General features: G+C 38.7%; 1 protein-coding gene across 3 annotated transcripts in view; it reads left to right on the top strand.

Moving 5' to 3' along the window:
• The first annotated feature begins 8,665 nt into the window (after positions 1 to 8,665).
• LOC143730755 (NACHT, LRR and PYD domains-containing protein 12-like) overlaps positions 8,666 to 27,127 on the top strand; it is a 49,662-nt gene continuing 31,200 nt past the window's right edge. For 2 of the 3 annotated variants that reach the window (XM_077221336.1, XM_077221338.1), the window contains exons 1-8: positions 8,666 to 8,966; positions 15,706 to 15,819; positions 16,211 to 16,315; positions 17,058 to 17,159; positions 17,350 to 17,434; positions 17,720 to 17,915; positions 18,010 to 19,900; positions 25,462 to 25,632. In XM_077221336.1, the coding sequence (XP_077077451.1) occupies positions 15,776 to 15,819; positions 16,211 to 16,315; positions 17,058 to 17,159; positions 17,350 to 17,434; positions 17,720 to 17,915; positions 18,010 to 19,900; positions 25,462 to 25,632 (2,594 nt within the window). In that variant the 5' untranslated portion in view covers positions 8,666 to 8,966; positions 15,706 to 15,775. Of the gene's footprint in view, positions 8,967 to 9,053; positions 9,210 to 15,705; positions 15,820 to 16,210; positions 16,316 to 17,057; positions 17,160 to 17,349; positions 17,435 to 17,719; positions 17,916 to 18,009; positions 19,901 to 25,461; positions 25,633 to 27,127 lie in introns of those variants that run through there. The other variant, XM_077221337.1, reaches the window with a different exon arrangement.

Genomic DNA, 27,127 nt, shown 5'->3' with positions numbered 1-27,127 from the left:
AAAACAACTGACATGTTGGAGAAATACTGATTTGGTAATGGGAAGAGCGGTTACTAGTGTGCACGAAGGTGATTTCTCAACGACGGGTAAGATCTTCTTTGGCCAGACAGAAGGCAACCTAAGGCAGGGGGTCACCGCAGACACTGGGCATCTCCTGATGGGGGGTGTTTATGTGAGATGGGTATGAGAGTCGAGCAGATTCTGTGAGGCCAGCAGATTCATTACACCATGAAGGGGAGATGCGCTGTGAGAAGTTACGGCAGTCTGACCCAGAAATGTGAGTTCCTCTATACCACTCACCAGAAACCGTGTTCATTGTATGGCTTGTTTTTCATTGTGACAAGTGTCTGCAATTATGCCAGGGGACAACACTCTGATGAGAAGAAAATTAAAGATAAATAGCTAATGGGAATGGGCTTTCAAGAGCCAGCTGAGACCATGAGGTGATTGCCATTATTTGTTGTGGAGACAGTAACAAAACTTAATTATATGAGGGACATGATGTTGGTTGCCTTATGGGCAAGAAAAATGTATAGAAGAGTTAATTTTGAGCTAATATGTCTATAACATAGTTTTAACTCCTGAAGGTCGTTAGGCATGGTGGTGGCTAAAGATGAAGACAGCTTTGTAGATTTGAGAAAAGTCTGGATAACAAAGGTGAATGGTAAAGGTTTATTGTAATGAATTTAATATTACATTCTGTCTAAATGACAGTCTTAGGAGGCTGTTGAAAAGATTATTTGTTTATAGTGAGAGAGACTGCTTGAGTGGAGGAAGGGATGGTAACTGTGTCTGTCTGTCTGTTATCGGCCTGCCAGAGCAAGCTGAAGCAAAATAGTGATAATGAACCTGTCACGGCTGTGCACGGAGATGAACCCAAACGCAGACGGTGTACAATGAACTCAGGGTTTATTGCGACAAAACAGGAAAACAAAACCCACGAGGGGGCAAAACAGACGAAACAAGGGATATAAGACTGACAAGACTAGATAATGACTGAACAAGAAACAAACAACACTTTGTATAATACTAACAATGACTACTAACAACGACTTTCAATGACAAGACTTTCCACAGAATACTCACAGGTAACATTTGGCAATTAACCGACACAAGACAGCAAACACAAGGGGATTAAATAAGGAGACTAATCAAGACATAACAGGTGACACGGGTAAAGCAATAATGACTGAATCAGGATAACAAGGGGGCGGGTTTAAGAGACGAGACAACACAAGCACATGACCAAACACAAGGCCATGTGCTTGCACACAGAACATGGGTCTGTCATGATCCTGCCGCAATACTAAGAGAATCACGGACATGGCAGAATCATGACAGAACCCCCTCCTTAAGGAGCGGCTTCCAGACGCTCCCCAAGGAGACATCAAACACGGGACAAGACTGACTGAGACATAGACACGACCCAACAAAACATGACAAATAATAACAAGGGCATACAAGAGTAAACAATGACAGGATTGGGGTGGAACATCAAAAATAATAAACAAGGAAGGGGAGGCGGAGGGACAACAAAGTCTTTGAGCGAGGGTCCAGGGTGGGTAGGCGGGACAGTGATCTTGGGACTACGGGGTGTGGGCTTAGGACGGGGGGTCCGAACGGACTTGGGTGGAGTGGTGTGGGTAGAGGGAGAAACGGTCCTGGGTTGAGCCATGACGGGGGAAACAAACGGGAGTCCGGGGGCAGTGGAGACAGCAGCAGCGGGAGACGAAACGGAGACACGGGAACTGACAGGGGAAGAGGAAGCAGGAACGGGAACAGTATTACTTGAAGAGTCAAGGCTTCCCCAAGAAGAGGTGAGACTCATCACCTCCGACTCTGGAGAGGCATCGACTGTAGCGCTCTCGGCGACAGGCGTGGGTGCTGCGCTCTCGGCGACAGGCGTGGGTGCTGCGCTCTCGGCGACAGGCGTGGGTGCTGCGCTCTCGGCGACAGGCGTGGGTGCTGCGCTCTCGGCGACAGGCGTGGGTGCTGCGCTCTCGGCGACAGGCGTGGGTGCTGCGCTCTCGGCGACAGGCTCGGGTGCAGCGCTCTCGACGACAGGCTCGGGTGCAGCGCTCTCGACGACAGGCTCGGGTGCAGCGCTCTCGGCGGCGGGTTCGGGTGCCGCGCTCTCGGCGGCGGATACTGGGACTGAGGGCGAGACAGGACGGACAGGGACATCAAGGATCTTGATGAGACATGACAAGTATTCTGACAGGGTCTTTGCAGTAAGGAAGATGGGCATCTCCTGACGAGCCGAAACTGCTCGCAGAACCTCCTTAGCGGCTAGATCGGCCGCAACTCTCTCAGCGGGCTCTAGGACGGCGCCAGCTGAGGCGGGGTCATGGACGGCGCTTGCAGTAGCGGGCTCTGGAACAGCGCTTGCAGTAGCGGGCTCTGGAACAGCGCTTGCAGTAGCGGGCTCTGGAACAGCGCTTGCAGTAGCGGGCTCTGGAACGGCGCTTGCAGACACTGGGGACGAAAACAGACCAGAGGCTCCCCTCCTCCTCTTCTTCTTCTTCGGTCGGGGAGCAGACGCAATAGCTGGACTCATGGCTGGTTGGGGAAGCTCCACAGGGACCACAACTAGCCCAGGAAGGGCAGCCTCAGACTGCGCTGCCTCTGTAGCGGATGACTCCGAAGCGGACTCCCACGAGGCGTGTCTTCCCCGTTTGCTGCAGAGACTGGTGGGCGGAGATGATGCCTCAGGGACTGAAGCGGCATGGGCCTGGTCCCCAAGGGTGACCACAGCCAAAACACGACCCTCCGAGATCACGGGCAGCTGGGCGGATGGTGAGCTTGTGGGTGTCTGTGACTCTCTCCGAGATAAACGATCCACCATCTCCATGAACGGACGGGTCACCAACTCCTCCCGTTCGGCCAGGGGTGGAGGGGAGTTGAGACCAGCGACGAGGTAGCGGTTTAGGAGGATCTCCGGCAGGAGGAACCTCCTCTCGTTCGCGACCCGGGCATACTCCCTTACCGATAGCTGTCCCTGAGCGGGAATCGGGAGTTTGCCCCTCTTAGCGTCAGCGATGGCCTGGTACCACCAACCTTTAGGGTCCGTCTGGCACTTGACGGGCGAGGACATACTGTCCGCTGGGTTCGATGTGGGTCGGTTCATTCTGTCACGGCTGTGCACGGAGATGAACCCAAACGCAGACGGTGTACAATGAACTCAGGGTTTATTGCGACAAAACAGGAAAACAAAACCCACGAGGGGGCAAAATAGACGAAACAAGGGATATAAGACTGACAAGACTAGATAATGACTGAACAAGAAACAAACAACACTTTGTATAATACTAACAATGACTACTAACAACGACTTTCAATGACAAGACTTTCCACAGAATACTCACAGGTAACATTTGGCAATGAACCGACACAAGACAGCAAACACAAGGGGATTAAATAAGGAGACTAATCAAGACATAACAGGTGACACGGGTAAAGCAATAATGACTGAATCAGGATAACAAGGGGGCGGGTTTAAGAGACGAGACAACACAAGCACATGACCAAACACAAGGCCATGTGCTTGCACACAGAACATGCGTCTGTCATGATCCTGCCGCAATACTAAGAGAATCACGGACATGGCAGAATCATGACAGAACCAAAACAACCCAGCTGACTTTTCTAAAATCAAATGAATAATGAACAGACATGCTTTGAAACGGGTTAAGAGACCATGTAAAATTAGGTAAAAGCTCTACAGTAAAATGTGAAGTTTAAAATCTTACTTAAAATTTAAATCTTTTTAGAGATGATATAATGAAAAGTGAACATTGAAGATGAACAGTTAAAATATGTGTCTGATATCAATGTGTGTGATGGTGACTGCACTCTATGTCGTGTAGGTGTTAGTTTGGGGTACTAATACTCTGTCTGAATAGTGTGTAAATTGTGTCATTAGCCACTAAAATGTGGTAAGGCAAATGACAAATTTTAAAGAAGCTGTTAATTATGTTGAGTCCATCTGATGAAAAGATGATGCAGAACATGGGACGAGCTTTAAATGGATTAGTTATCCAGCTCTGTCTGCTACTGGTAATTATGAATCAATCTATGGATTAAAAGCATTTATGTAAATTGGATTTGTGAAGTTGTAGAGCGCTGTCCATCATGGGTTGAGATAAACTAAAATGTTATAGATTTGACGGCAACAACAAAGTGACATGTTGGCTAAGTCAATATTAAATTATCCAGAGAGTCCTTCAAGTTTATGATTATTGTGAACAAAGGGGGAAAATGTTGTTTGACTGACATTGACCAAGTCTGTACAGCACGACCTGACCTGACAGAAACAATTGATGACTTTGAAAATGTTTGTAGATGACTGAATTAAGAGACCAAACAACAGGCCTGAAAAGTAGGATACACTGTAAGACTGAGGCCCGTTGCCCTTCAAATACTCTGATAAGAAGATGTGATTGTGGCTTTAAGTAATATTTTTGTTTCAAGAGACAGAGAAAGATGTCTGAAGGAAATTTGTCTGAGGGACAACGTTTGGGTTAGTGATGATGGCAAACTTTATCCAAACACCATTATGTTAGATTGATGCAATAGTTGAATCATTGCATCAAAAGGGGGATGGTAACAATTGGTAACAATTTTGATAACAATTGACAAAGTATGGTTTATTAAGGGACAATATATGTTGGGAGGACACTGGGCTTAATTGGGTAAAAGCCTGGCAAGAAGCCATTCTTCTCCCTAACAAAATTGCTGTCTGTAAGAATATTTGCAGGACTGTTTCCACAGGAAACGCCAGCGCAGATGCGGCAGCGAAGGCCGCGGCAGCACAGTAGACAAAAGAAACTATGTGTATTTTACTATCTGAAAATAACCTCGACATTTGTTTTTCTTTACAGAGCATGCAGACTTTTGATACAGGGCAGAATGTGCCCAATAAAATAATGGTTATGGATGAATTTGACTAACTATCCTGGCCTGGGTTATAATTGTGGCAGAAAGAAACAGGGCCACACCTGGACAGCGCATATCTTAAAATTTTCCTTTTGCAGAATGTCAGGATGGATTGCAGCAAACAGAACTGATTCTGTTCCAAATGTATAAATGTTGTGTTGTTGACATGAGCAAAGTGGGTTGAAGGTTTTTCAGAGGAAAAGAACTCTGAGTGCTATTAAGTGAGCAAGAAATTATTTAGTGATAAGATGATTTTTAAAATGAGAAGAAACAGAGTTGAATTGGACAAGTGTTGAGAATAAACTTGAAATTCTTTATGCATATCATCAGCAAGGTGAACAAATGGTGAAAATTCCACAGGTCACACCAAAAGGGATGACCGGCCAGACAAGCGGTCACTAACAAAACCTTAAGGTCTCCATTCATAGGTCAAAGCAGGAGATGGTTCACTCCAGTAGGGGTACATTGTGATCTAAGGAGCAAATCTGGTAATGATCAGAAAATGGTTGGAGAGTGGGACACCTGGGTCCAAGCCTCTCACCTTAGACACCGACAGGCCTCAACCATCATATAGAGCACAAAGTGAGGGGTCAAAGGCTCGTGCTAGTAACAGCCTCCCTCACCGACGAGGGAAAGACCATTGCAACGACTCGCAAAGAGTCACCCTGGTGAAGACGGGATGTCCATGGGGCGAACGAGATGACCAACACACCTGGAGGAAGATGCACCAACTAATGGTTTGAGTTTAGCAAAAGAATGTGTTGTTGTGATGATTTTGATGATTTTATTTGATTGAATCAAAATAGGGCTTAGATCAAATGATTTGATTGGTTAAGGAGGCATTAGAAAATATTTCAGGTAAATTATAGGGATTATTATTGAAGAAACTTGATTAGGCTTTCCATTAAGGGTAAGAAAGGCCGATCATGGGAAAATCTCTGTATGGTAATAAGCTAAAAGATGGTCCGTAATGGAAATATTTGAGTTAATTTTGAACAACTACATTGGTTAAAAGGATGGATAAAAAATATAAAACCTTTTTTTGGATATATTTTATTAAATATGGTGTTAAATAGAGCTTACTAAGTAAAACCATTGGCTGAATCGAATTAAAAGTTAGGAAATTACGGTTAGGAAAATGGAGGGGATGTATGGAAATGGGCGTGGATTGATGGTAAATGGATAAGATTGGTTAATCTTTGGGGGGTACTGGCTGCAAAACTGTACTACCAATTTCAGCGATAGGATTATCAATATTGTTATGTTTACCATGCATTATAATGTGTGTTTCCAGCTCAGTACAGAGACTGGTTAAAGCTGGGATGTCTGTTCAATTGGATGAACAAAATATGATGATACAAGTAGCGAGAGCTACTGTGACATGTGTTAAAGTGTATGCTTTCCTTTCCTTTCTTCCTATGAATGTTTTTGATATGAACAGAAGGTTAAAAGCTGTGGTTATCCGCTATGAGATGACGTACAAGGAGAGGGGTCGAAATGAGGGATTTTATTCTACTTTTATTTCTTTGTATTTCTTAGCCTGTTGAAATGCCATGTGGGTTTCAAGATGTGTAATGATAACCAGGGTGTTAAATTGATGTGTTTCCTACTTAAACTATACACTATTCCTTGTTTATACTGAGGTGACTGAGGGTCCGACCTAGGTCGGGAGTGCAATAACAGTGCTTATTCATTCAGCCCGGCCTCAGATAAAGTCTTTACTTGCTTGCTAATAATTAAGGGACTATCCCCACAAAAACAGCCTAAGCTTTTTACTTTTCCAAATGTTATTTCACAAATGTTTAAGAAGAGTGATCAGTTATGCGAAAACCAGAGATGAAGAGTATAAGTGTGATGAAATGACTTAAAATTTGTTCCATTATTTTTATTATTATGATTGGGTAATCTGAATGATAAAAAGGGGGGAATTGTTGTAGAAATTTTAATGGTCATTTATCCCAAACAGATATCATAAGAGAAAGAACCTATTCATTGTATAAAAATATATGTGTGTACGTGCTTGCGTGTGACGTTTCAGGAACATATGGAACAGGACCTCTGACCTTAGGGACGGTCAGATTTGGCCAGTTTATTTCAGTACCAGTTTGTGTCTTTAAGTAGAAACTGAACAGCAGTAAGGACCTTATCTGGGTGGGTGAAAGGTACAGCGGGTGAGGAGGAACCTTGAAAACAGTATAAAGGCTGTCTCATATCTTCCTGTTGGGTGTCACTCTCTTGCACAGCGTAACTTCTGTGTACTAGACTGAACCTATTCTTGCAAGAATAAATACTTTCCTTTTTTATTAATTTGACTCTGAGTGTCTCTTACGCAGTGATGACGTTTAACAGAATTTTTGCCACAACACTGCCTAAATGAATATGACATTAACTACTGTAACTGCATGATTGTATTATATGTATATTTCTGACATATGGATGTTACTTTGACAGTCTCTGATAACAGATTAATCTGAATTGTATACAAACTTTAATTTTCTTGTTAAGCTGTTTTTAATAAATATGTATTGTGAAAAAGACTATACAAATAAACATAAAAGTGAAAAGAAAAGAATCTCAGAAATAATGCACAGATTGCCCTTTGACCCTGTAAGTCAGTCACGTGTCTCCCTCTACAGGACATCATCAGAATCACAGCAGAGTTAAAGAAGATACAGATGAAAATGTGTTTTACAGCAACAAATGAAAACACTTACAGATTTCAGTTCATCAGGGAATATGAAAATCAACACGTTTTCATTTTAAGGGAATCATTATTGAAGTGAAACACAAAGATGTCAAATGTAAGTCACTATAAAATATGACTTCTGCTGTTTTGATATTATTCTGAAGGTTTGAATGGTTTGATCAGAATCAAGATCTCTTCAGTTCCAGTGAATTCTGTGACGCTTCAGCTTTAATATCATAAAGCAGCCTGTGATTATGATGAGTTTATGACAGAATCACTTTTATTCTCCGGTTTCTCCATCATGTGCTTCATCTGTCGTTTCACACAGAAGATCTCTCTGTTTCTCTTTCTGATAGAGTTAGAAACAGGAATAATTGATGTTCTTACAGAGACTGTGTTTCTGGATTCTTCTGTTAGCAGATGCTGATGATGATGTTTCATATCAGGCAAATCTCCATCATCTCCTGATTGAACAATATGCAGAAACTCATATCAGTCATAAATGCATTACAATGATGAGTCTCATTATAATGTTTTCCTCATTTAAAGCTATAAAAGATGTAAAATAAGGCAATTATTTTAGAAATTTGTGTTAGTAAATTTCGATGCAAGATGAAAATAAATCAACACATTCACAGAAAGTACCTTTTTAACAGTTGTGAAGTAATAACTTCTTCAAAGCAATATCTATGAGAGAATATATGATTTGAGACGCAGTCGTATTGTTTCCTGAAGAGTTTCAAGAGTCTGAATGTTAAATGTAAAACTCAGATCTGATAAACTCCATCAGCTGCTCATTTAATCATCTCTGATTTACTAACATTAATTTACATCAGCAGAACATTAGTGACTTTAACAGACGAACTGAAGCTGTTCAGAACAACACCAGATCAACTCAATACTCAATATCTACTGCTACAAACATAATAGTAAACATTAAAGCATAAGTTGCTATATGTTCAGACATTTCACACAAAATGCTAAATCATATTAACGCTCCAGCTGGTGGCGGTAAGCGCATATTCAGCTGGTTCAAAACCCGCCAGTAAAACCCGAGAAGAAGACGAAAACGAAAGTAACTGGAAAACACATAAACAAACGGAGATAACAAGAGAAAACGTTGCTCATTGTATTTGGTTCATGTGTGTCCCAGATTTTTAATTTAGCACCAACCAAGTTTAACATTATCGGTCATTTATGTATATTTCATCCACAATTCACCTATAGCAGCGAGAGATTTTGAGGATATGTTGGTGACGCGCGCTGACAGGCCACAAGCATAAAGGACAGGACAATTCGTTTTTAATATACTAATAAATTCACTTTTGAGTGGACAAGACTGCAAGTAAGTTTTTATACTTTCTAGATTGCAGTAATTAACTGCGGGTGAAAAATATGGATTTCATACTGTATGTGTGATTTAAATTTGAAGTTACTGTTCGTGATGGGGCGGGGCCTGGAAGAGAGAGTGAAAGGAACTTGCAATCCGCGTTAGTTCTCTAAAAATATGATGAAGTACACCACCAGTAGGCTATTATGGATGACAAATCGTTGTGCTTTTCTGGGATGCTTGTCTACTTGTTTGAAGGTAAATTATCTTTTTCTTGTGTTAATAGTGTAATCAGTATGGTATAATGCTGGAAATAATGCCAATCGCGAATAGCATGTTAGCATATAAGGTTAGCTAATCATTTTATATTCACCAGTAATGTTTTTAATTTATTTTATATGTTACATGGACTGATTATATAATATTTTACACAGAAAACGGACAGTTGTTTTTTTAGTTATATGTTTAGACCGTGATAACCTCCTCGTCCATGGGAAAAGACATTCTACATTCTCTCTGGTGATTCGTGGCGTCGAGTAACTTAGGCCTATTCGTCACTGGATTCCGTTCTGCTAAACTGTTAGCTGACTGAACTCGCTGCCCTGTAACTTACAGTTGTGTCTGACGTTCGTTGCAACTGGATATCTTCTCAGGTCGTGAGTACTACCAAGCACGTGCAGTTAAACTATTTTTGTTTTCTTTTAAAGGGTAACTAAACCCTAAACCAACTTTTTTTAGTTAATGATCTGTAAGAATGGGGCTTTATTAGTACTGTTCATTGATTCGAGTAACTTTTTTGACATTTGTGTATAAAGTGTTTTAATTCTACAATATATGGTGTAAAAACGTCTGAGTGCTGCCCTCTTCAGGTTGAATGGTGGCTACTGCTGTTGAATTTTCCTATTGGATGTTTGGGGTGGTTCGTGACGTAAGGGGTTGTTGGTGATGACATAGGCAAGTTCCATACTAGTCTCGCGTAGCCAGACCTTCAGACTGACGGCTGAAGGTCTGGAATTCATAGCAGCTTTCTTTGGCCAAGGCCCGCCCATAAGGCCGTTTGACCGACATGTCAAATAACCAATTACAGTTCGTTTCGTTCAGCGTCACGTTTTGGAAATGTCCCCACAACAACAGACCGGCGTGCAACAAGTCAGTCAGCATAGAAAATCAAAGAAGGAGAAGAAAACAAGCAGTAAGTCATTGATATGTTCGTGCACGTATAACAACAATGGCGTCTGCATTACCACATCTGATCAAAACACAGAGTAAATCAGTAGGAAACGCAATCACACGTCTGCGCTTTGTTTCCCGGCGAACCGAAAATAAACACGACACTCGCGCCCCCCGGAAATCCGATAAAATTCAACCAATCAGATGACGACTTCGACATTCCTGAAGTGTTTCCAGTTAAGTGTACCATATGCATCAGACGTTTAGCCAACGTTCCGTGGGCGTGACGTCTGAGGCTGAGACTAGTTCCATACAGACAGATGCGTCTCAGGTGCACGCCCCCCTCCGCTGGGCTCTGCCCACTTTTCCAGCATTTTTCAAATATTGCCAGTGGGTGGAGTCAGGCTCTGACCAGGGGTTTAGTTACCCTTTAAATTGAAACGGCCAGTGTTTTTTGTGTGTGTGTGTGTTATTTGTTTTTTGGCCATCACACTCTCAAGCCACGTCACAGACCTGCAACAATTTATTTTGTTTAAGACTGTGAATGAATGAGAGACATGGATGAGTGTGTGGGCCCTGATTTATTGTCACAGATGTTCTACTGATTTCATTTCATTGATCTTGGTGTCAGTTGAATTGACGGTTAATATTGGAATTGCTTAATTTTGTATTGTATATTGTCTAACTGTCCACCCCCCCCCCCCCCACAAACTTCTTACATATTTAATCACATATACTGAATACTTTATCTTTATTTCAGTAAATTGTATAACTTCTCCCATTCACATTTCTTTGTGTTATTTGGATTTAATACTGTGAATAACAAAGGCTACATTATTACTTTATTGATATTCGTTGAGAGTCGTTTTTTGATTTAATATCGAAAGTAGAAAACGGAGAAATGGCTCATTTTTTTCGGGTTTTCTTCTTCATTCTTTAAAAAAAAAAAGAAGAACATGAATTTAGGTTTTATTTTTTCATACAGGGGCACAAAAATGAATAAAGAGTTTGAATATTCGATGTCTGTACGGGGCGGTGAATGAAACGCCCCTTTCTCGATTAGTCAGCGAAGATCAAACCGTGCCATCTTCAGTTCCTCAGTTCCGCGCTGCAGAATAGCTGTACGGATTCTTAATGTGGTTATAAAGATAATGACATAACTTTACTTACTCACCAGTAAAGTTTTGATGGATGGGAATGTAATCAAGGTACAAATGATTACAATGGCATACAGGCAAGTGGCAGTCAATTATTATTAATGTGAAACAAGCCGTGTTTGTGTAACATAGGCTGTGCGTGTAAAATTCACTGTGGTCCTTGTTAGCGCGCCCAGTTCCCATCCTGGAGACCCCGGTTCGAATACCGCTCGGACAAGGTTGAGTAGGACCGGTTACATATGTGCGCTCTCGCTGCTCTGAAAGCTTTTCCACGAGCACATTTCAGTATGGTGGCATTACTGGTTAGTGTGTTTTAGGTGTTTGCAAGGCTCAGTGGTATTTATGTACATATGGACATCAGACGTCACTCCAAGCACAGACACAAACACTGACTCTGACAGAGGAACTGTTCACTGATGATCTCGAGCCGCCTTCAGGTCGCCATTTTCAAAATGTTTTATATTTAATTTGTATTTTGCTGTGTTTAAAGTGTAAATTGCAGGTTAACCACCACAACCAATTAATGTGCAGATTTCTGTCTTAAAATGCGTTAAAATAACATTTATTGGGGTTTCTTCAAAGGTAGCATGTTTTTTACCGTAACTGGGAGATGACGTCATAAAAGGGAGTAGCAACCCATACTCTGCTAGATTCCTACTGTTTGTGGCTTGACTATGGACAATTCTGAACCAGTCAGGCGTGAGAGAGGGGAGGAAATTGCCAGAAATCAAGGCCCTCAAAGAGTTATCAATGCTTGGTGTGAGGAAAATGAGTGGAGGGTTGGCCAGGTGTCCTGGGGCCTCATTTATAACCGTTGCGTACGCACAAAACAGGCCCTGAAAGAGGCGTACGCCACTTCCGAGGCACAAGTTGTGATTTATAAAAACAAACTTGACGGGAAAATGTGCGCACCTGCACGCAAACTCTGACCCATGCGTACGACCATTTTGGAGATGGAGCAGTTTGGCGACACCGACGGTGAGCTGGAGTTACATGTCTTTTTGGTAACTTTTAGACAGAAAATCTTAAAAAATTATACATTTAGGCTACAAAAAGATATAATTTCTTATAACACACTCAAATATAATTTCACTCACCAAGCCTATCACATGAAGCAAACATCCATCCCTTCTTAAATGTCCCCGCCAGCGAGCGCGTTGGGTCGTGTAGTGAAACTGACACATATCTAACGCATCTAAAACCGTAAATCTTCATTATAAGTCCTAATTATAAATACAGTTCATGTTTACAATAACAGTTTAAATAAATAAAAGAATGATTTAAACTATGTTTTACTTCTGTTGTAAAGATTTCGATTAAATATGCCTAAATATGATTAATGGAGTTAAACACTTAAATTACATGAAGTTACAAAATTTTTTATATTCAATAAATAGAAATATTTGTTGTGGATGCAATGCTTTTGAACACTTTTCCTCTGGCATGCTGTGTTTTAATGTTTTAACTACAGAGATAATTGCTTATCATGATAATAGCAGATTGTCTGAGAAAATAGTTTTGTGCAAATAATTCACAACAAAGTCTATCTGTTTCCTTTAAAAACATAAATCAATTAAAAATACTCATTGGCCAGTGGAAAAGATTGAGAAAAACTTTCTCCGAAATGTATTTTACACTATTTGATTTTTTATTCAAAAAAAAGGCAAGGATAGGCTACTAAATGATTTTTATTAATGTAACTATGTGACAGCACATCCGCATTTAATATTTTCCTAATGTCTTGTACCTAAACATGTTATCACGTGGATGAATAATCATATGCAAATTATATGCAGATGAGGATATGCATAGTAAAACTAGGCGTTGTAAGCTCCATATATGGTTGTTTCTGGGAGGAGACGCATGTGCGCACAATCTTCCGCTAACTGGGATTTATAAAGTGAATTCTGCGCAGGTTCTGGCGTACACACGGTTTTATAAGTCTGAATATTTTTTTGCGCACGCCATTTTTGTCTTTCTGGCGCACGTACACTTTTAGTAAGGATCCTACGCACAGTTTTATAAATGAGGCCCCTGGTGAGTAGCTAGAGCTAGCCTAGGTTAACCTGGTGCTAACCCGGATAACATTAGGGAACAAGCCAAAGTCTTTTCAAAATCTTGTCGTCATGTAGAATAGCAAGGAGGGACAACGACTGAAGACATTATTTACTTACATGGTGTTAGTAGTCCTAATTAGAGCTGTAGAGATGCACACACTGCACAGGCACAATGGCGCTTTTGCTGGCATCTGCAGACAGAATGCGATATTGCGTGTGCTAAATCAAAACTAATTGACCCTTCGCTAAGCCACGCCCGAAAACCGCCACTGGCCAATCGTGTCTTAGCAACCGTAACTAGGCGATTCATTCTCTATTGTTTCCATAATGGTGTAAATCTCACAATATTATGACATCGTTATTTCGTTTAAAATTTGTATGGGGAGCATATTTTGATATTTTAAATGTACTAGCAATTATCACATTTGATATAACAAGTAAAAATGACATTATTGTATATTATATGAGATACAATTATAATAAAATTCGAAGTTATGAGTAATGTATACTGTACTGTCTGTTTTTATTTTTAAAACGGTGTGAAAAGTAAAAATTTTCATCAAATAATCCGTTAATCTGACGTGTCTCACGCAGCATCCTGGTTTTGACGCATGCTGCCTGAACCCGTTTGTTTTGCGAATAGTTTACACTAATTTCAGGCAGAATCACGGTAATCTCATAGCCAGCACACACGAGTATGTTTACAATTGGGTTATTTCATTCATCAACACCATTTTTGCTTGCTGAGTTAGGTCTCCAATATGCAATATAACTGCTAGCCTACTTGTCGTTAGACTAACGGTAACTCTAGGCTTGGAGTCCCTTTTATGACGTCACGCCCAGCCTAGTGGAAGGGAGAGGGAGTGCTTAAAACCACTGTAAAAAGTACCAACTTTTCATATTATACAGTGATGTGAATAAGTTAGGACACCCATGCTAAAGTTGCCTAAAAAGAGGAATAAAAAATCATCTTTTGGAAATTGATCTTAATGCCTTAATTGGAAAAATGAGGAAAAATCCAACCTTTAAGGACACCAATTTTCTTTGTGTATGAATAATGTATCATAAATAAATAAATGTTCTTCCTTAAAATACAGGTTGCGTAAGTCAGTACACCCCAATGTTAAATTCCCATAGAGACAGGCAGATTTTTATTTTTAAAGGCCAGTTATTTCATGGATCCAGGATACTATGCATCCTGATAAAGTTCCCTTGGCCTTTGGAATTAAAATATCCCACATCATCTTCACACACCCTTCACCATATCTAGAGATTGGCATGGGGCACTTTCCATAAGATCATCTTTCAATGCAAATCAAACCAGCTATTAGGCTAACTGAAATAACACCATGCCAATCTCTAGATATGATGAAGGGAATGTGATGATGTGGGATATTTTAATTCCAAAGGCCAAGGGAACTTTATCAGGATGCATATTATCCTGGATCCATGAAATAACTGGCCTTTAAAAATAAAAATCTGCCTGTCTCTATGGGAATTTAACATAGGGGGGTAATGACTTATGCACCCTGTATTTTAAGGAAGAACATTTATTTATTTACGACACATTATTCATTCACAAAGAAAATTGGTGTCCTTAAAGGTTGGATTTTTTAAATTAAGGCATTAAGATCAATTTCCAAAAGATGATTTTTTATTCCTCTTTTTAGGCAACTTTAGCATGGGTGTCCTAACTTATTCACATCACTGTATTCAGCATTTTGGTATAAAAAACATACAAAACAGTGGTGGGCGGTTCTTATCTTTATGTTTAATAAGCACATTGCATTATATTCGTGAAAAATTTAACCTGCAATTTACACTTTAATAATTCTTAATGGATCTGTATCTGTATGCTGTAAGGTTAAGGCAGCTGGTATAGTGTCTGTTGGCATCTCCATGTGGTCCTATTTGGTATTGCATTTTTCTACCCTTGAATGAAAAAGCAGCTGAATTCTTGTTTTCTTTTTTTTAAATGAAAAAGGAGCCATTTTCTAATTTTTCTACTTTCAATATTAAATGAAAAAACACTGAATGAATGATATACATATAATGAGGGGAGCATTTGAAAATGATTAAATATACTGTGAACTTGAAATAATGATCAAGTGACAAAACAATCGACAATTAATAAAACATTAAATATGATTGTAAAATGATACTAAACTGCAATAGAGAATGTAACAAACTGGGTTCATTTTCCCACTCAGTGTTTTTAACACAGTGTAAATGTCTATTCACTACTACATTTAGAGCCATGATTCACTTTATGTTATAGTGTTTGTTGTTGTTGCTAACTTTAGATTCTTCATTATTATCTTGAATGACTGCCATGTTATTAATCTCAGGAACATATATTGCCATCTCCAGGTCAAACTGAACGACTGATTGTTTCCACAAACCAGTGCTGATCTGTTTTCAATGTTAGTTTAGCTGCGGTATGTCAGAGGAGCGAGGAAAGATGAGTCTCTCGGAGAAACAGAGGTAAGACTGCGTCTGTTTTCACACAATCATTCTAAACTACTGAAGTTTTAGATTCTTCCTGTGAAGAACTAAGCATTGTTTTATATTTGTAAATGCTTTGCAGAACTTCTTAATTAAAAAATAGCATAAAATATCATTATTTTGTGGCCAGTAGAGGATAAACATCTTTAATCTGAAAAGGAAAATTTATATTTACAGTATAAAGTAGTGTTATAGGCTAAATGTACATTGATTTTTAAAATTAAAAATATAAAAAATTCTAAGTTTACAGTAATGATTGTGCAAATGCTTCGTCAGCATTCCGTCTGTAAAGGACTAAAGAGAGTTTGTGCCGTTATCAGACACAGATGAACTTGTAATTAAATTTTTTCTTGTCTCTATGTGTTATTAGTGAAAGATCAGGCTCACATGTGTCAAGCTCTGTGTCTGTGAGGAGTGACTGGTCAAAGGATGATGACCTACCAAACTTCAGTGAGAAAAAGACATCTATCAAAAGGTATTTTTATATTTTTTACATTATAGAGTTATGATTTCTACACAATGTGATGAAACTTCACTAAATACAACTATAATTCAAAGAAAACAATGTCCGCTAGTCTGATTTCCTTTTTACTGAACTCAGTCTGGAGCTTCTTTCCAGTAACACAATTACACAGAACGCCACTAGGGGGGATACATTTACCAGAAAATATCATGCAACCAAACATGAATAAATCCATCTGTAGGAGCCATTTGTTGGATGGTAAAGTTTTTCGTCCACTGGATGGTGCTGTGGCTGTGTATAATTAGAGCACCTGAGCAACAAGTGTGTGCGTTGGTAATTGGGAAGAACTCCGTTTTTTGACCGCACAGCAGAGTGACTCGCAAGGTGGATTTCTTATGCTGTCCACAGGGTATGGCTTTGTGTGTACGTATGAACGAGGAAAGGCCACAAGAAGTTTTAAGACAAGTTTTGAGATCATGTTTAATAGAGCACAAGTAATAAAGAAAGACATTTGTTTGCATCTACATCCGTCTGCATGGACTCTGTTTGTACGCTAAACTTGCTTACTCCTATTATCAACGGCAACGGCATTGGAAAGTCAATAAACCATCGATCCAGTCATGAGAGGGACAAATACACAACTATACTGTATTTAATTACCATTTGTAACATTAAACGTCCTCTTAAAATGAGACTGAAGTATCTCCTGTAGTGAAGTGTTTTTTGTCTCCGTTCTTTGTTTCATCCGTGATAGATCAAGTTCACATGTGTCCAGCTCTGTGGCTGTGAAGAGTGACTGTTCAAAAGATGGTGACCAACCAAACTTCAGTGAGGAAACACCATCACCAACCAAAGGGTATTTCATGTGTTTCTTATTTTTGGGCACAGACTGTGTTAGAAAGTGTATCAATGAATAATTAGCATAAAGCTGTATAGTTCAAATATTTACTAGAGTATATTTTGCTAAAATCATTTACTAGAGATTTCGGTAATATATTTCCTGGAAATGCAGTATTTAGATTTTTTTTTATTTTATTTGCTAACAGGCTTAAATATGAAACATTAGATTCAGATTTCCAGACTCACAGGAAACACAAGCATTTCACAGAGAATCTCCCGTGGATCTTCCAGGTAAAAAAAAAATCTTACATTTTTATAAATATTTAATAATTATAATAAAAAATAGATTATTTATCATGTTTTGTCATTTCTAATTATTTTTGACTATTTACTTTTGATTTTAAGAACCCATAAAATAAGAATGAAATGTGAAAAGTTTATTTTTATTTATTAATAATTACAGCTAATTAATGTTTGTGTTTTTACTTTAATTTTTTTATGAATATAGATGTACGGTTTTATTTTATTTTATTTTTTTATATATTTTTTATTTTTATTTTTTATTATGCTTTGTAGGATCTTGAGAGCAAAATAATCACCTTACTGAAAAATGAGCTGGAAAAGTTTAAGAAAATATTACAAAACGAGAACACACAATCCTTAGTGGAGGACTTTAATAAGAACAGATGCAATATTAAAGAAGCAGCTCTTGATCTCACACTACACTACCTGAGAGAGATGAAGCAAGATGAAGCTGCTGATACTCTAAAAGGTCAGAGACTCATGACCATCTGGCAGATTAACACCTATAAATGTATGAGAGAAAATTAAGATTAAAACTGTCTGTTTGTTGTTCCTGTGTTTAGATGAGCTGATCTTCACTCGTCAGCTTAAATTTAGCCTAAAGAAGAAGTATCAATGTGTGTTTGAAGGAATTGCAAAGCAGGGTGACTCCACACTTCTGAATAACATCTACACACATCTCTATATCACTCAGGGTGGCAGTGAACAGGTCAATACTGAACATGAGGTCAGACAGATTGAAGTTGCTTCCAGGCATCATGAAGCACAAGAGATACCCGTTGAATGCAATAATTTGTTTGAAGCACATGAACAACATCAGGAGATCAGAACTGTACTGACAAAAGGAGTCGCTGGCATTGGAAAATCCATCTCTGTGCAAAAGTTTGTTCTGGATTGGGCTGAAGGAAAAGAAAATCAAGATATCAGCTTCATATTTCCTCTTCCATTCAGAGAGATGAATTTAAACAAGGAAGAAAAACAAAGTTTAATGGGTCTTATAACTCTATGCTTCCCAGAGACAGAAGGACTGAACCTTATAAAAAGGAATAATTTCAAAGTGCTGTTCATCCTTGATGGATTGGATGAATGTCGTCTTCCTCTGAAGTTTGAGAGTAATGAGACGTTGACTGATGTATGGTCACCAGCCTCTCTGGATGTTCTCCTGACGAACCTCATCAAGGGAAATCTGCTTCCTTCTGCTCTCATCTGGATCACCACCAGACCAGCAGCTGCCAGTAAGATTCCTCCTGACTGTATCGACCGTGTGACAGAGATACGAGGATTCAGTGACGCACAGAAAGAAGATTACTTCAGAAAAAGATTCAAAGATAAGGAAATGGCCAATGAAATCATTGACCATGTTAAACAATCAAAGAGTCTCTTTATCATGTGCCACATCCCAGTCTTCTGCTGGATTTCAGCCACTGTTCTCCAGAACATTTTAGAGGTGGAAAAAAATTATGTGAAAAACAATCAGTCTGACGCCTCTAAAACACTGCAGGAATCAAACACTGAAGACACTCCCAAGACTCTGACACAAATGTACACACACTTTCTCCGCTTTCAGATCCAGCAGAGCAGACGAAAGTATGATGGAGAATACACACCAGATGTTTCCTGGGATAAAGACGCCATCCTTTCACTAGGGAACCTGGCATTTCATCAGCTGGAAGAAAACAACCTTATCTTCTATGAATCAGACCTGGAAGCCTGTGGTATTGACGTCTATAAGGCATCAGTGTACTCAGGCATGTGTACCCAGATCTTTAAGGAGGAAACAGGGATCATTCTTGGTACCATGTACTGCTTTGTTCACTTGAGCATTCAAGAGTTTATTGCAGCCCTTTATGCACATCTGTTTCTTGACATCAACAAGAAAAGTGTGTTTGTTCATGACTCTGCACAACAGAAAAACAAAAATGAAGTCATGATTGATTTGCTCAAGACTGCAGTGGACAAGGCGCTCGAGAGTGACAATGGACACCTGGACCTTTTCCTTCGATTCCTCCTCGGTCTGTCGCTCCAGTCCAATCGACGACTCTTACGAGGTTTATTGACACAGCTAGATGACAATGACCAGAGCAACATAAAGATAGTTCGACGACTCTTACGAGGTCTGTTCACACATCGAGACAGCAATGACCAGAGCAACAAGGAGATAGTTCAGTACATCAAACAGAAATTAGAATCTGATCTGTCTCCAGAGAGATCCATCAATCTGTTCTACTGTCTGAATGAACTGAACGATCAAACTCTGGTGAACGAGATTCAGACCCACCTCAGCAAAGGAAGCCTCTCATCTGCTGATCTTTCACCTGCCCAGTGGTCTGCTTTGGCCTTTGTGTTGTTGACATCAGAGGAGGAGCTGGAGGAGTTTGAGCTTCAGAAATTCAAGAAATCAGACGAGTGTTTTATTAGATTATCAGCAGTCATCAAAACCTCCAAAAGAGCTCTGTATGTCATTTAATGTAATTAGTCATGTTTTGGTCTCATCTCATTTATCTACACTGCTCTATAGTGATTCTTAATCATATACCACATATTTTCAGCAAAATATGAACTTCGGTTAGCAAAGAACGAAGCACACTATTTATGTTTGTTTTATCTAGTAAATTTTTCAAAAATACTAAGATACAGTTGGTACTCAACCAGAATAATACTTTTACCGCAGCGGTAAAATTGTGGTGTGTATTTGTTGCCTTTTACCGCTAAGAGACGCTACAATCACAGACTTTGAAAGTGTCAGTTTATTCTCTCTATTGTGTAATCTGCCGCGGCATGTTGAGAACTGGTAGCTGATAAATTCAAGTGAAACATTTTAGCTAAACGACTTCTTAAATCAAAATACTGAAATTAAAGTACAAATTTAGAACTGAAACAAATGTAGGCTTCAATTATTGCATCCAATTTAAGCAAAGTAGGTTAAACGTTAACACATTGTGTGCCCAGTTTTTCTATAATCTCAGGTTATGCATCTATATAGCTAATACGTAGGCTATTATAGTTTGTTTCAGTTAAAAAATATACTAACAAATTAAAATAACGGTGAAACAAATTAGGCCTACACAAAATTATTGTTTAATTTAAACATTGTCAGCACTTGCTAACCGATGTTAGTCGGCAGCAGTTGTGTTTTAGCATTCTTTGTTATTTTAAGAATTAAATAGAATTAATCTGCTAAATTATTGTAGTGTGATTCATTCACGAAATGAGACGACTGACAGTGATACCCATAGCAACGAAATCATTTTTCAAAACGGATCAATAGGCCTACATTAAACAACTCAGAAAATACACTTAACATTTTGTTGACTTGGCTACAAAAAATAATAGACTAACTAAATAGTATTGCTTTCAATATAAAAAACAATGCAATTATAACCTTATCATACTTTTCAAGGTTTAAATAAAGAATCAGGACAGTTTATTTATTTATGTAAAACAGGGTTGGATTGAGTGTTTATTCCCTTTGCGAGGAAAAATGAGAAATATAGAATCTTATTCTTCCGACATTTTAAATTTGTATTGCCAAAGAATTTCCAGCTTTGCTGTGTAGGCTACAATTAAATCAGTACAAAATGAAAATAGTAGAAAACAGCATAAATTAAGAATAGATGTTATCTTTGCCTCTCTCTCGCTGACGCGCTGGATCTCTTTAGCAAGTTTCTTTTCGCGTCGGCTCTCTGTCAATGTTAAATGTTTCAGGATAGAAACATACAGCTAATAAAACTGTATGTCACTGCGTGTCACCAATGACAAAAAACAACTGTAACAAATTTATAGCCTTTTTTGCTTAAAAGAAACAGAATGCCTTGTTGAATTCACCTTAAAACAAAACGAGGCTGATCAAGAATAAAAGAGCTCTGTATCTGCTGCTCACTCACGTTCGTGTAGTTGGCATGAACGCGTTTCCTCAACAGTTCATGTTTAGATAATGCCAGATTGTTGACAAACACACTGCTCAAACATTCTAAAACTCTAAATGTTGAAAATGTTAAAACACTAAAAATTGAACAAATCAAATTAAAAATATAGCCTATATATGAAAACCTTTAAATACAGCTAATTTAACAATAGGCCTACATTTGGACATATCGAGAGATTTATCCTGAAAGAAAGTTTGCCTGCTCTTTAGGATAAAATCAGAGCCCGTCTACGGAGAGCCTGGCCACTCCCTTTAAGTCCTATTGTACTGAATTTTGGTTGTAGTTCCACCAGAGTTCCACTGGGGGGCGATCGCCCTGAGTGCAAAATGAATGGGAGTTTATGGAGCTAGACTGCTAAATTTGTCTCTTTCACCTGATTGCCTTTGAGAAATCTCAGATTTAATTGTAGGTTTTGCAAGTTCAACATGGGTTATAGGTCGAAAGTTGAATGAACGAGTACTTATATGTCCTTTCGATTTCTTACAGGTTGAGTTGTTGTTGCCCATAACACGCTAACATTCTGCTAATGAACGCTGATTGGTCAGTGAAGGACTGATTACGTCCAGAGACACCGCTTGATGGCATCGTGGCATCCCAAGTGGGACCAGAATGTGTATGTGTATTTTCGGCGTGGTCTTTTAAAACAACAAAACAAAAACTCTTCTAGCACGTGTATTTACCTGTGTCAGCTGTGTTGTCGATGCCTCGAGAGAAAAGAAAGTGTAGAGCGCGAAAGCACCACATTGACTGAAGGATTGCCGTAAAGCAGTATTTCTGGCCGTATGATGTGTATGACATCATTGACATTTTAAAAGACTTTTTAAAGCAAATAAGTGACTATAAAAAAATCTAACAACCAGCAATGTGTAATTTCTTTGCATCTCCTTTCGAATACAACATTCAAATTACTAGACAAAAAAATTATATCCTGAGAAAAGTGGATTTTGAGGGGTAAAGCTCCATAGACCTCCATTCATTCTGCACTCGTCCTGTGAGCGCCCTCATATGGAGCAAGAGTGGAACTGCAACCAGTTCAGAAGCCGGAAGTTACTGAGAGTGGACGTTCTCCCCTTATTAGACATTCTCTGATAAAATCTTCTTATTAGGCTGGCTATCATACACTCTCCATATGAAAGAGAAGCGATTAACACCTTATTGTCCTGCACCCCCACGATAAAGCCCTGAACTGCCCCTCCAAACCCCCCACAGGCTCTCTGAGGAGCGTCTGAGACAAGCATTTGATATTAAAGTCCCTGTAAAGTCAAAATTAAGTATGTGTTCTGAGTTTGTCATATCACAGAAAAATTTGTTATTAGCCACCCAGCCACATTTGAATGATAAAAAAGCCGGCAAGTACATAAAATAAGCTATCAAAATCTTGAAAAAATGAGCAGTAGTCTCTGCTCTCAAACGCTGGGGGCGTGTCCGCTGGCTGGGCTGAAACCACGCCCACTCGCGCTACACCTGGAATGGATGCTCCTAGCTGCTTATTAGGTTCATTATAATAATTATAACATAAGCACACAAGGCAACTTACACTCATTAGTGGGCACGCACTGCCGATGATGGCACCAGTTGTCAGCGCGACGGGAGGCTGGAGGCCGAGGCGGGAGATAGACGGTTCGGCCTCATTCACCAGTAACATCGGATTATCAGTGAATCCCAGTTGTCTCCGACGAAAGTTTATAAAACTATCCCGTGTAAAATGATCACTACAGAGGCGGGTTTTGGTGGTGATCCACAGCTCTCCATCAAGGTGGCTCTTCACAAAATTAATCCACCTCTTCTTGATGTGATCGTTTTTAGGAAATTTAAATAAGGACACCGATCTGTTTTGTACATGATTGCATCCAGGTGGTACGCATTTCCGTGACGAAGACATAGCTAACTAGCAAACTGTAGGCTCTAGTAACTAATAATAGTACCGACAGTAACTCGCGATTGAGCGGCAAACTGATGTGAATGTGCTCTATTTATATTGTTAGGGGAGCGGCCAGCCTCAGGGGCTCCAGTGCGTGATCGAGTAGGGGCGTGTCCAGGAGCTCAGGGGCTCCAGTGCGTCATCGAGCCCCGTTTTAGACCCGCCCAAAAAATCCGGAAAATTGTAATGGTGAAAAACTGTTTAACGGTCTAACTCCACAATTGTACACAGATGTATTTCACAGTTCACAGTCTTTGTTATATTTTTTAGCAATACATTTCTAACATTTATAATGTGTTTCGATTTTTTTTTTTATTGCGTTTACAGGGACTTTAAAGTGGATTATTAAAGTGTTGATAATGAGGAAATTAAATCATTAAGGCTACATGTAGTAATATTTCTGTCATTATCAAGTAAATATATAGAGATTTTTTAAAATTATTTATTTTGGGTTTAGGCCAAGTTTGCTTTTTCCTAGCAAAATGAAATACAAACAAACTCATGTTCATTTGTTGTCATGTACAAAATATTCAACGCAGTATTAAATTCCATGGATTTTTGAAAGTTTTTTTATTTTGTATTCAAATAGGCCTATATCTCGAACCACAGGCTTGGCCTATTCGTGCTTATGTTAAACTAAATAGCATTTATAGAATAATTATGCACTTAAATTAAACAATATCGCAAAATTTCGACAATTATGTTTTAAATTATTTGATCTGTTTTATACATTTTAATTTAGGGGCTATTTAGCTACATTTATTTAGATCGAGATTTTCACTCTTGTCCTTTCCTCATTGGGAAGCGCTCATACACATGTTTGAGTAGATCCTCGGTGACTCGTTGTCTTCATATGGATAACATAACCAGATAATATTTATTCACATTTAAAGCTTTAGGCATTTTTTGGAAGCGCAGTTCCCAGAGACAGAGACGACAGAAAACGTTTTGTAATGAGCCTATTGTGACTGTAGGTCTACATGAATAAAATAGCTTAAACAGTTTTAAAAGATGATATCTTATCTGTATGACCAAAAATTAGGAGTAGGCTATTGCCTATTAAGTTATTTTAGCTGTTATGAGAAAAATAAATTCAAGTGAACGCACCGCCGCGTTTGTCGAACACTAATTCAACATGCCAGATAAAAAACAGATTTTAGAACAATACGTAGCGCCACTCGGTGTGCTAAAATACTTAATTATGAACGTCAATATTTCGTTCAAAACTATCTCAAAACGCTTTGTGACATTTTGAAAAGCCGTGAATGTATTTAAGGCCACTGTAACCAGTATCGTAACTGAAACGCGCTGCATGCTATTATCTCTCAATACAGGAGCAGAAACGCTGGTTCTGATTTTATTGTTTGTTGTTTAAACGTGCGTGTTGCATTAAAAAAATATATATATTTATTTGATATGGTCTATTGGTGAAGTATAGCATTGATTACTGTGGAGGGGGGAAATCTCCCACTGGCAAATCGTATCTTGCATACAACTGCGAGATAGGCCTATTCTAACTTTGGATTCACAAAATGTTATGTAATGTTATATTCTGTTTAAAATTTACTTTTCCGTAATTACGTTTTGCTTTCGTAAAATTTAACCAAATCTCTTGTAGCCTAATAGGCTATTTAAAAAATCGTTTGTTTATTTCGTTTGTTAATTATTACTTTATAACATGCAGTTTCAACTCCACCAAATCTTTGTTTGTTTCATTATTGTACAGCAAATGTCAATAACTCTTGTTTTGATTTTTCATGTTTGTTGTAGGCTTATTTGGAAATTGTCATAGCCTTCATTCTTAGGCTAGCCTACTGTTCATTGACATTAGCCCCACTTACGTTTCAAAATGCGGCAATTGCAACTGTTTTGCAAAATGTCCCTTTGCGCCACCTGGCGGTCATTTCACGAATGACTTTGAAATGTGACTGGTTTATTTTTGCCGCGGTAACTTTGCCGCGGTGCCTGGCGCGGCGGTAATAGGCATTCTGGTTGACTACCTACTGTATAGAAAATACTAGTTAACCTGTAATGTCAGTATAGCTCACCCTCCTCACTGCATATTTACTGTTAATGTAAAAATAATGGAAAATATTTAATATCTTTATACAGAGAATGTATTCTATATGTTCCATCCAATTCTTTGATGTGATTTATTTATATTGCAGGTTAAATAATTGTGACTTAACAGACAAAAGCTGTTCAGCTCTGGCTACAGTTCTTGGATCAGATACCAATCTGAAAGAGCTGAACATGAACAATAATAATCTACAGGATTCAGGAGTGAAGCTGCTCTGCACTGGACTGAAGAATATAAAGTGTACATTGGAGATACTGAGGTAAGTGGTGTGTCTACAGACAAAAAAAAATAACTCAACCAAAATGAAAGGTGTGATTTGTTGTAGATATTCTCTTTACAAAATATATGTATAAGAATGTGTTGTTTGGATGTAAGGCCACATAAGCACTATAAAGTTTCAGGATTGACAACTGCATTTAAATGTGAGATTGAGTCCCGTAAATTATCTTTCCATGTGTGTAAATTATCGTAAATAATTGTTCCCTAAATAATCTTTCCATGTGTATAAGGAACACGACTCCCTCCCAAAAGAGCAATGATTGGTACTGTGGTAACCATAATGTTCTGGTTTAGTATCCTCTATTCTGACCCAAAAAAATATTAAAGCGACAAAAGACTCTTAGTATGTCTGTTAGCCTTCACGAGGACGCCGAGGCACTGAATCGTTCTTGGTTTAAATTGTTCAAAGTTACTATCAGATTTAATGTTATTACCTTGACAAAACTATACATCATTATAAAGATATAAGACTCAAGTTTCAGTATTTGACCACTATTTTATTCTGAGAAACTTATAGTGACAGTTATGTATTAATTTGTGTCAGGAGTTGTGTAATGAAAAAATGTGTCGATACTTTTAAGCCTCTGGGGTGCGTTTTGCTCGATTTTTTCACATAGAAAACAAATATTCTCTGTTTGTGTAATCTGTATGAAATGAGAGAGATGTCAGTCGTTCTCATTACAGCTCATTAACTGCTAACGTGAACACGCCCACAAACGCAAATGATCTGAGGCGATCATCATCACATCAGCTCGATAAAACACATCCAAATTTATCAGATTCATGTACTTTACGTCGTCTTGCGACGCTGTGAGGAATAATACTATTGTAATAATAATCCTAGTAAAAATTGACCTCAGAAGTGCTGGTTTAGTTTCATTTCGAGGAGCAACAGATCCAGCTGAGGATTGAATATTTATTCTTAAGTGCTATGTTCTAATCGCGATATGGAATGGTGTCTGTAAACCGCAAAAACACTATTTAAATATGAATCGCGTTTATGTGTGTGAATGAATGGAGGGCACAGATCTGCGCTGTTTTACAGCTGTAGTAAACAGCGTGCATCTGTGCCATTCATTCACACTCGCACTTACTTTAGTAATAATGTTATTTTTACATTAACACATCTAATAATTTAGCTTTTACCAAACTATACTGCTATACTGAGATGAGTAAAAATCGACTGAAATATATTGAAATAAAATGTCTTTGTATAAGCAACGTATTAAACTGCAAATTAAAATTTATATGCCCTAATATATAATAAAACAATATGTTACAGACGAAATATGAAAGTTTTTTACTGTAAAATGGACTACTGCCACATCAAATAAGCTTTTGTTCGCCATTTTCTGCTCATATGTCAAATATATAGTATGTTTTGTCAAAAATAAACTCATCAACTAAGATGTTATTCTAGTGTTTGTTCCAATGTATGCTATAATCAAACTAATGAATCCTTAACTTTGAAATAA

Source organism: Siphateles boraxobius, unplaced genomic scaffold (genome assembly GCF_051911475.1).
Source record: "Siphateles boraxobius isolate OS27281-9 unplaced genomic scaffold, OSU_SipBor_1 81, whole genome shotgun sequence".
Classification (NCBI taxonomy): domain Eukaryota; kingdom Metazoa; phylum Chordata; class Actinopteri; order Cypriniformes; family Leuciscidae; genus Siphateles; species Siphateles boraxobius.
The sequence above is the reverse complement of the archived record's forward strand: the minus strand, read 5'-3'. Positions and strand labels throughout refer to the sequence as shown.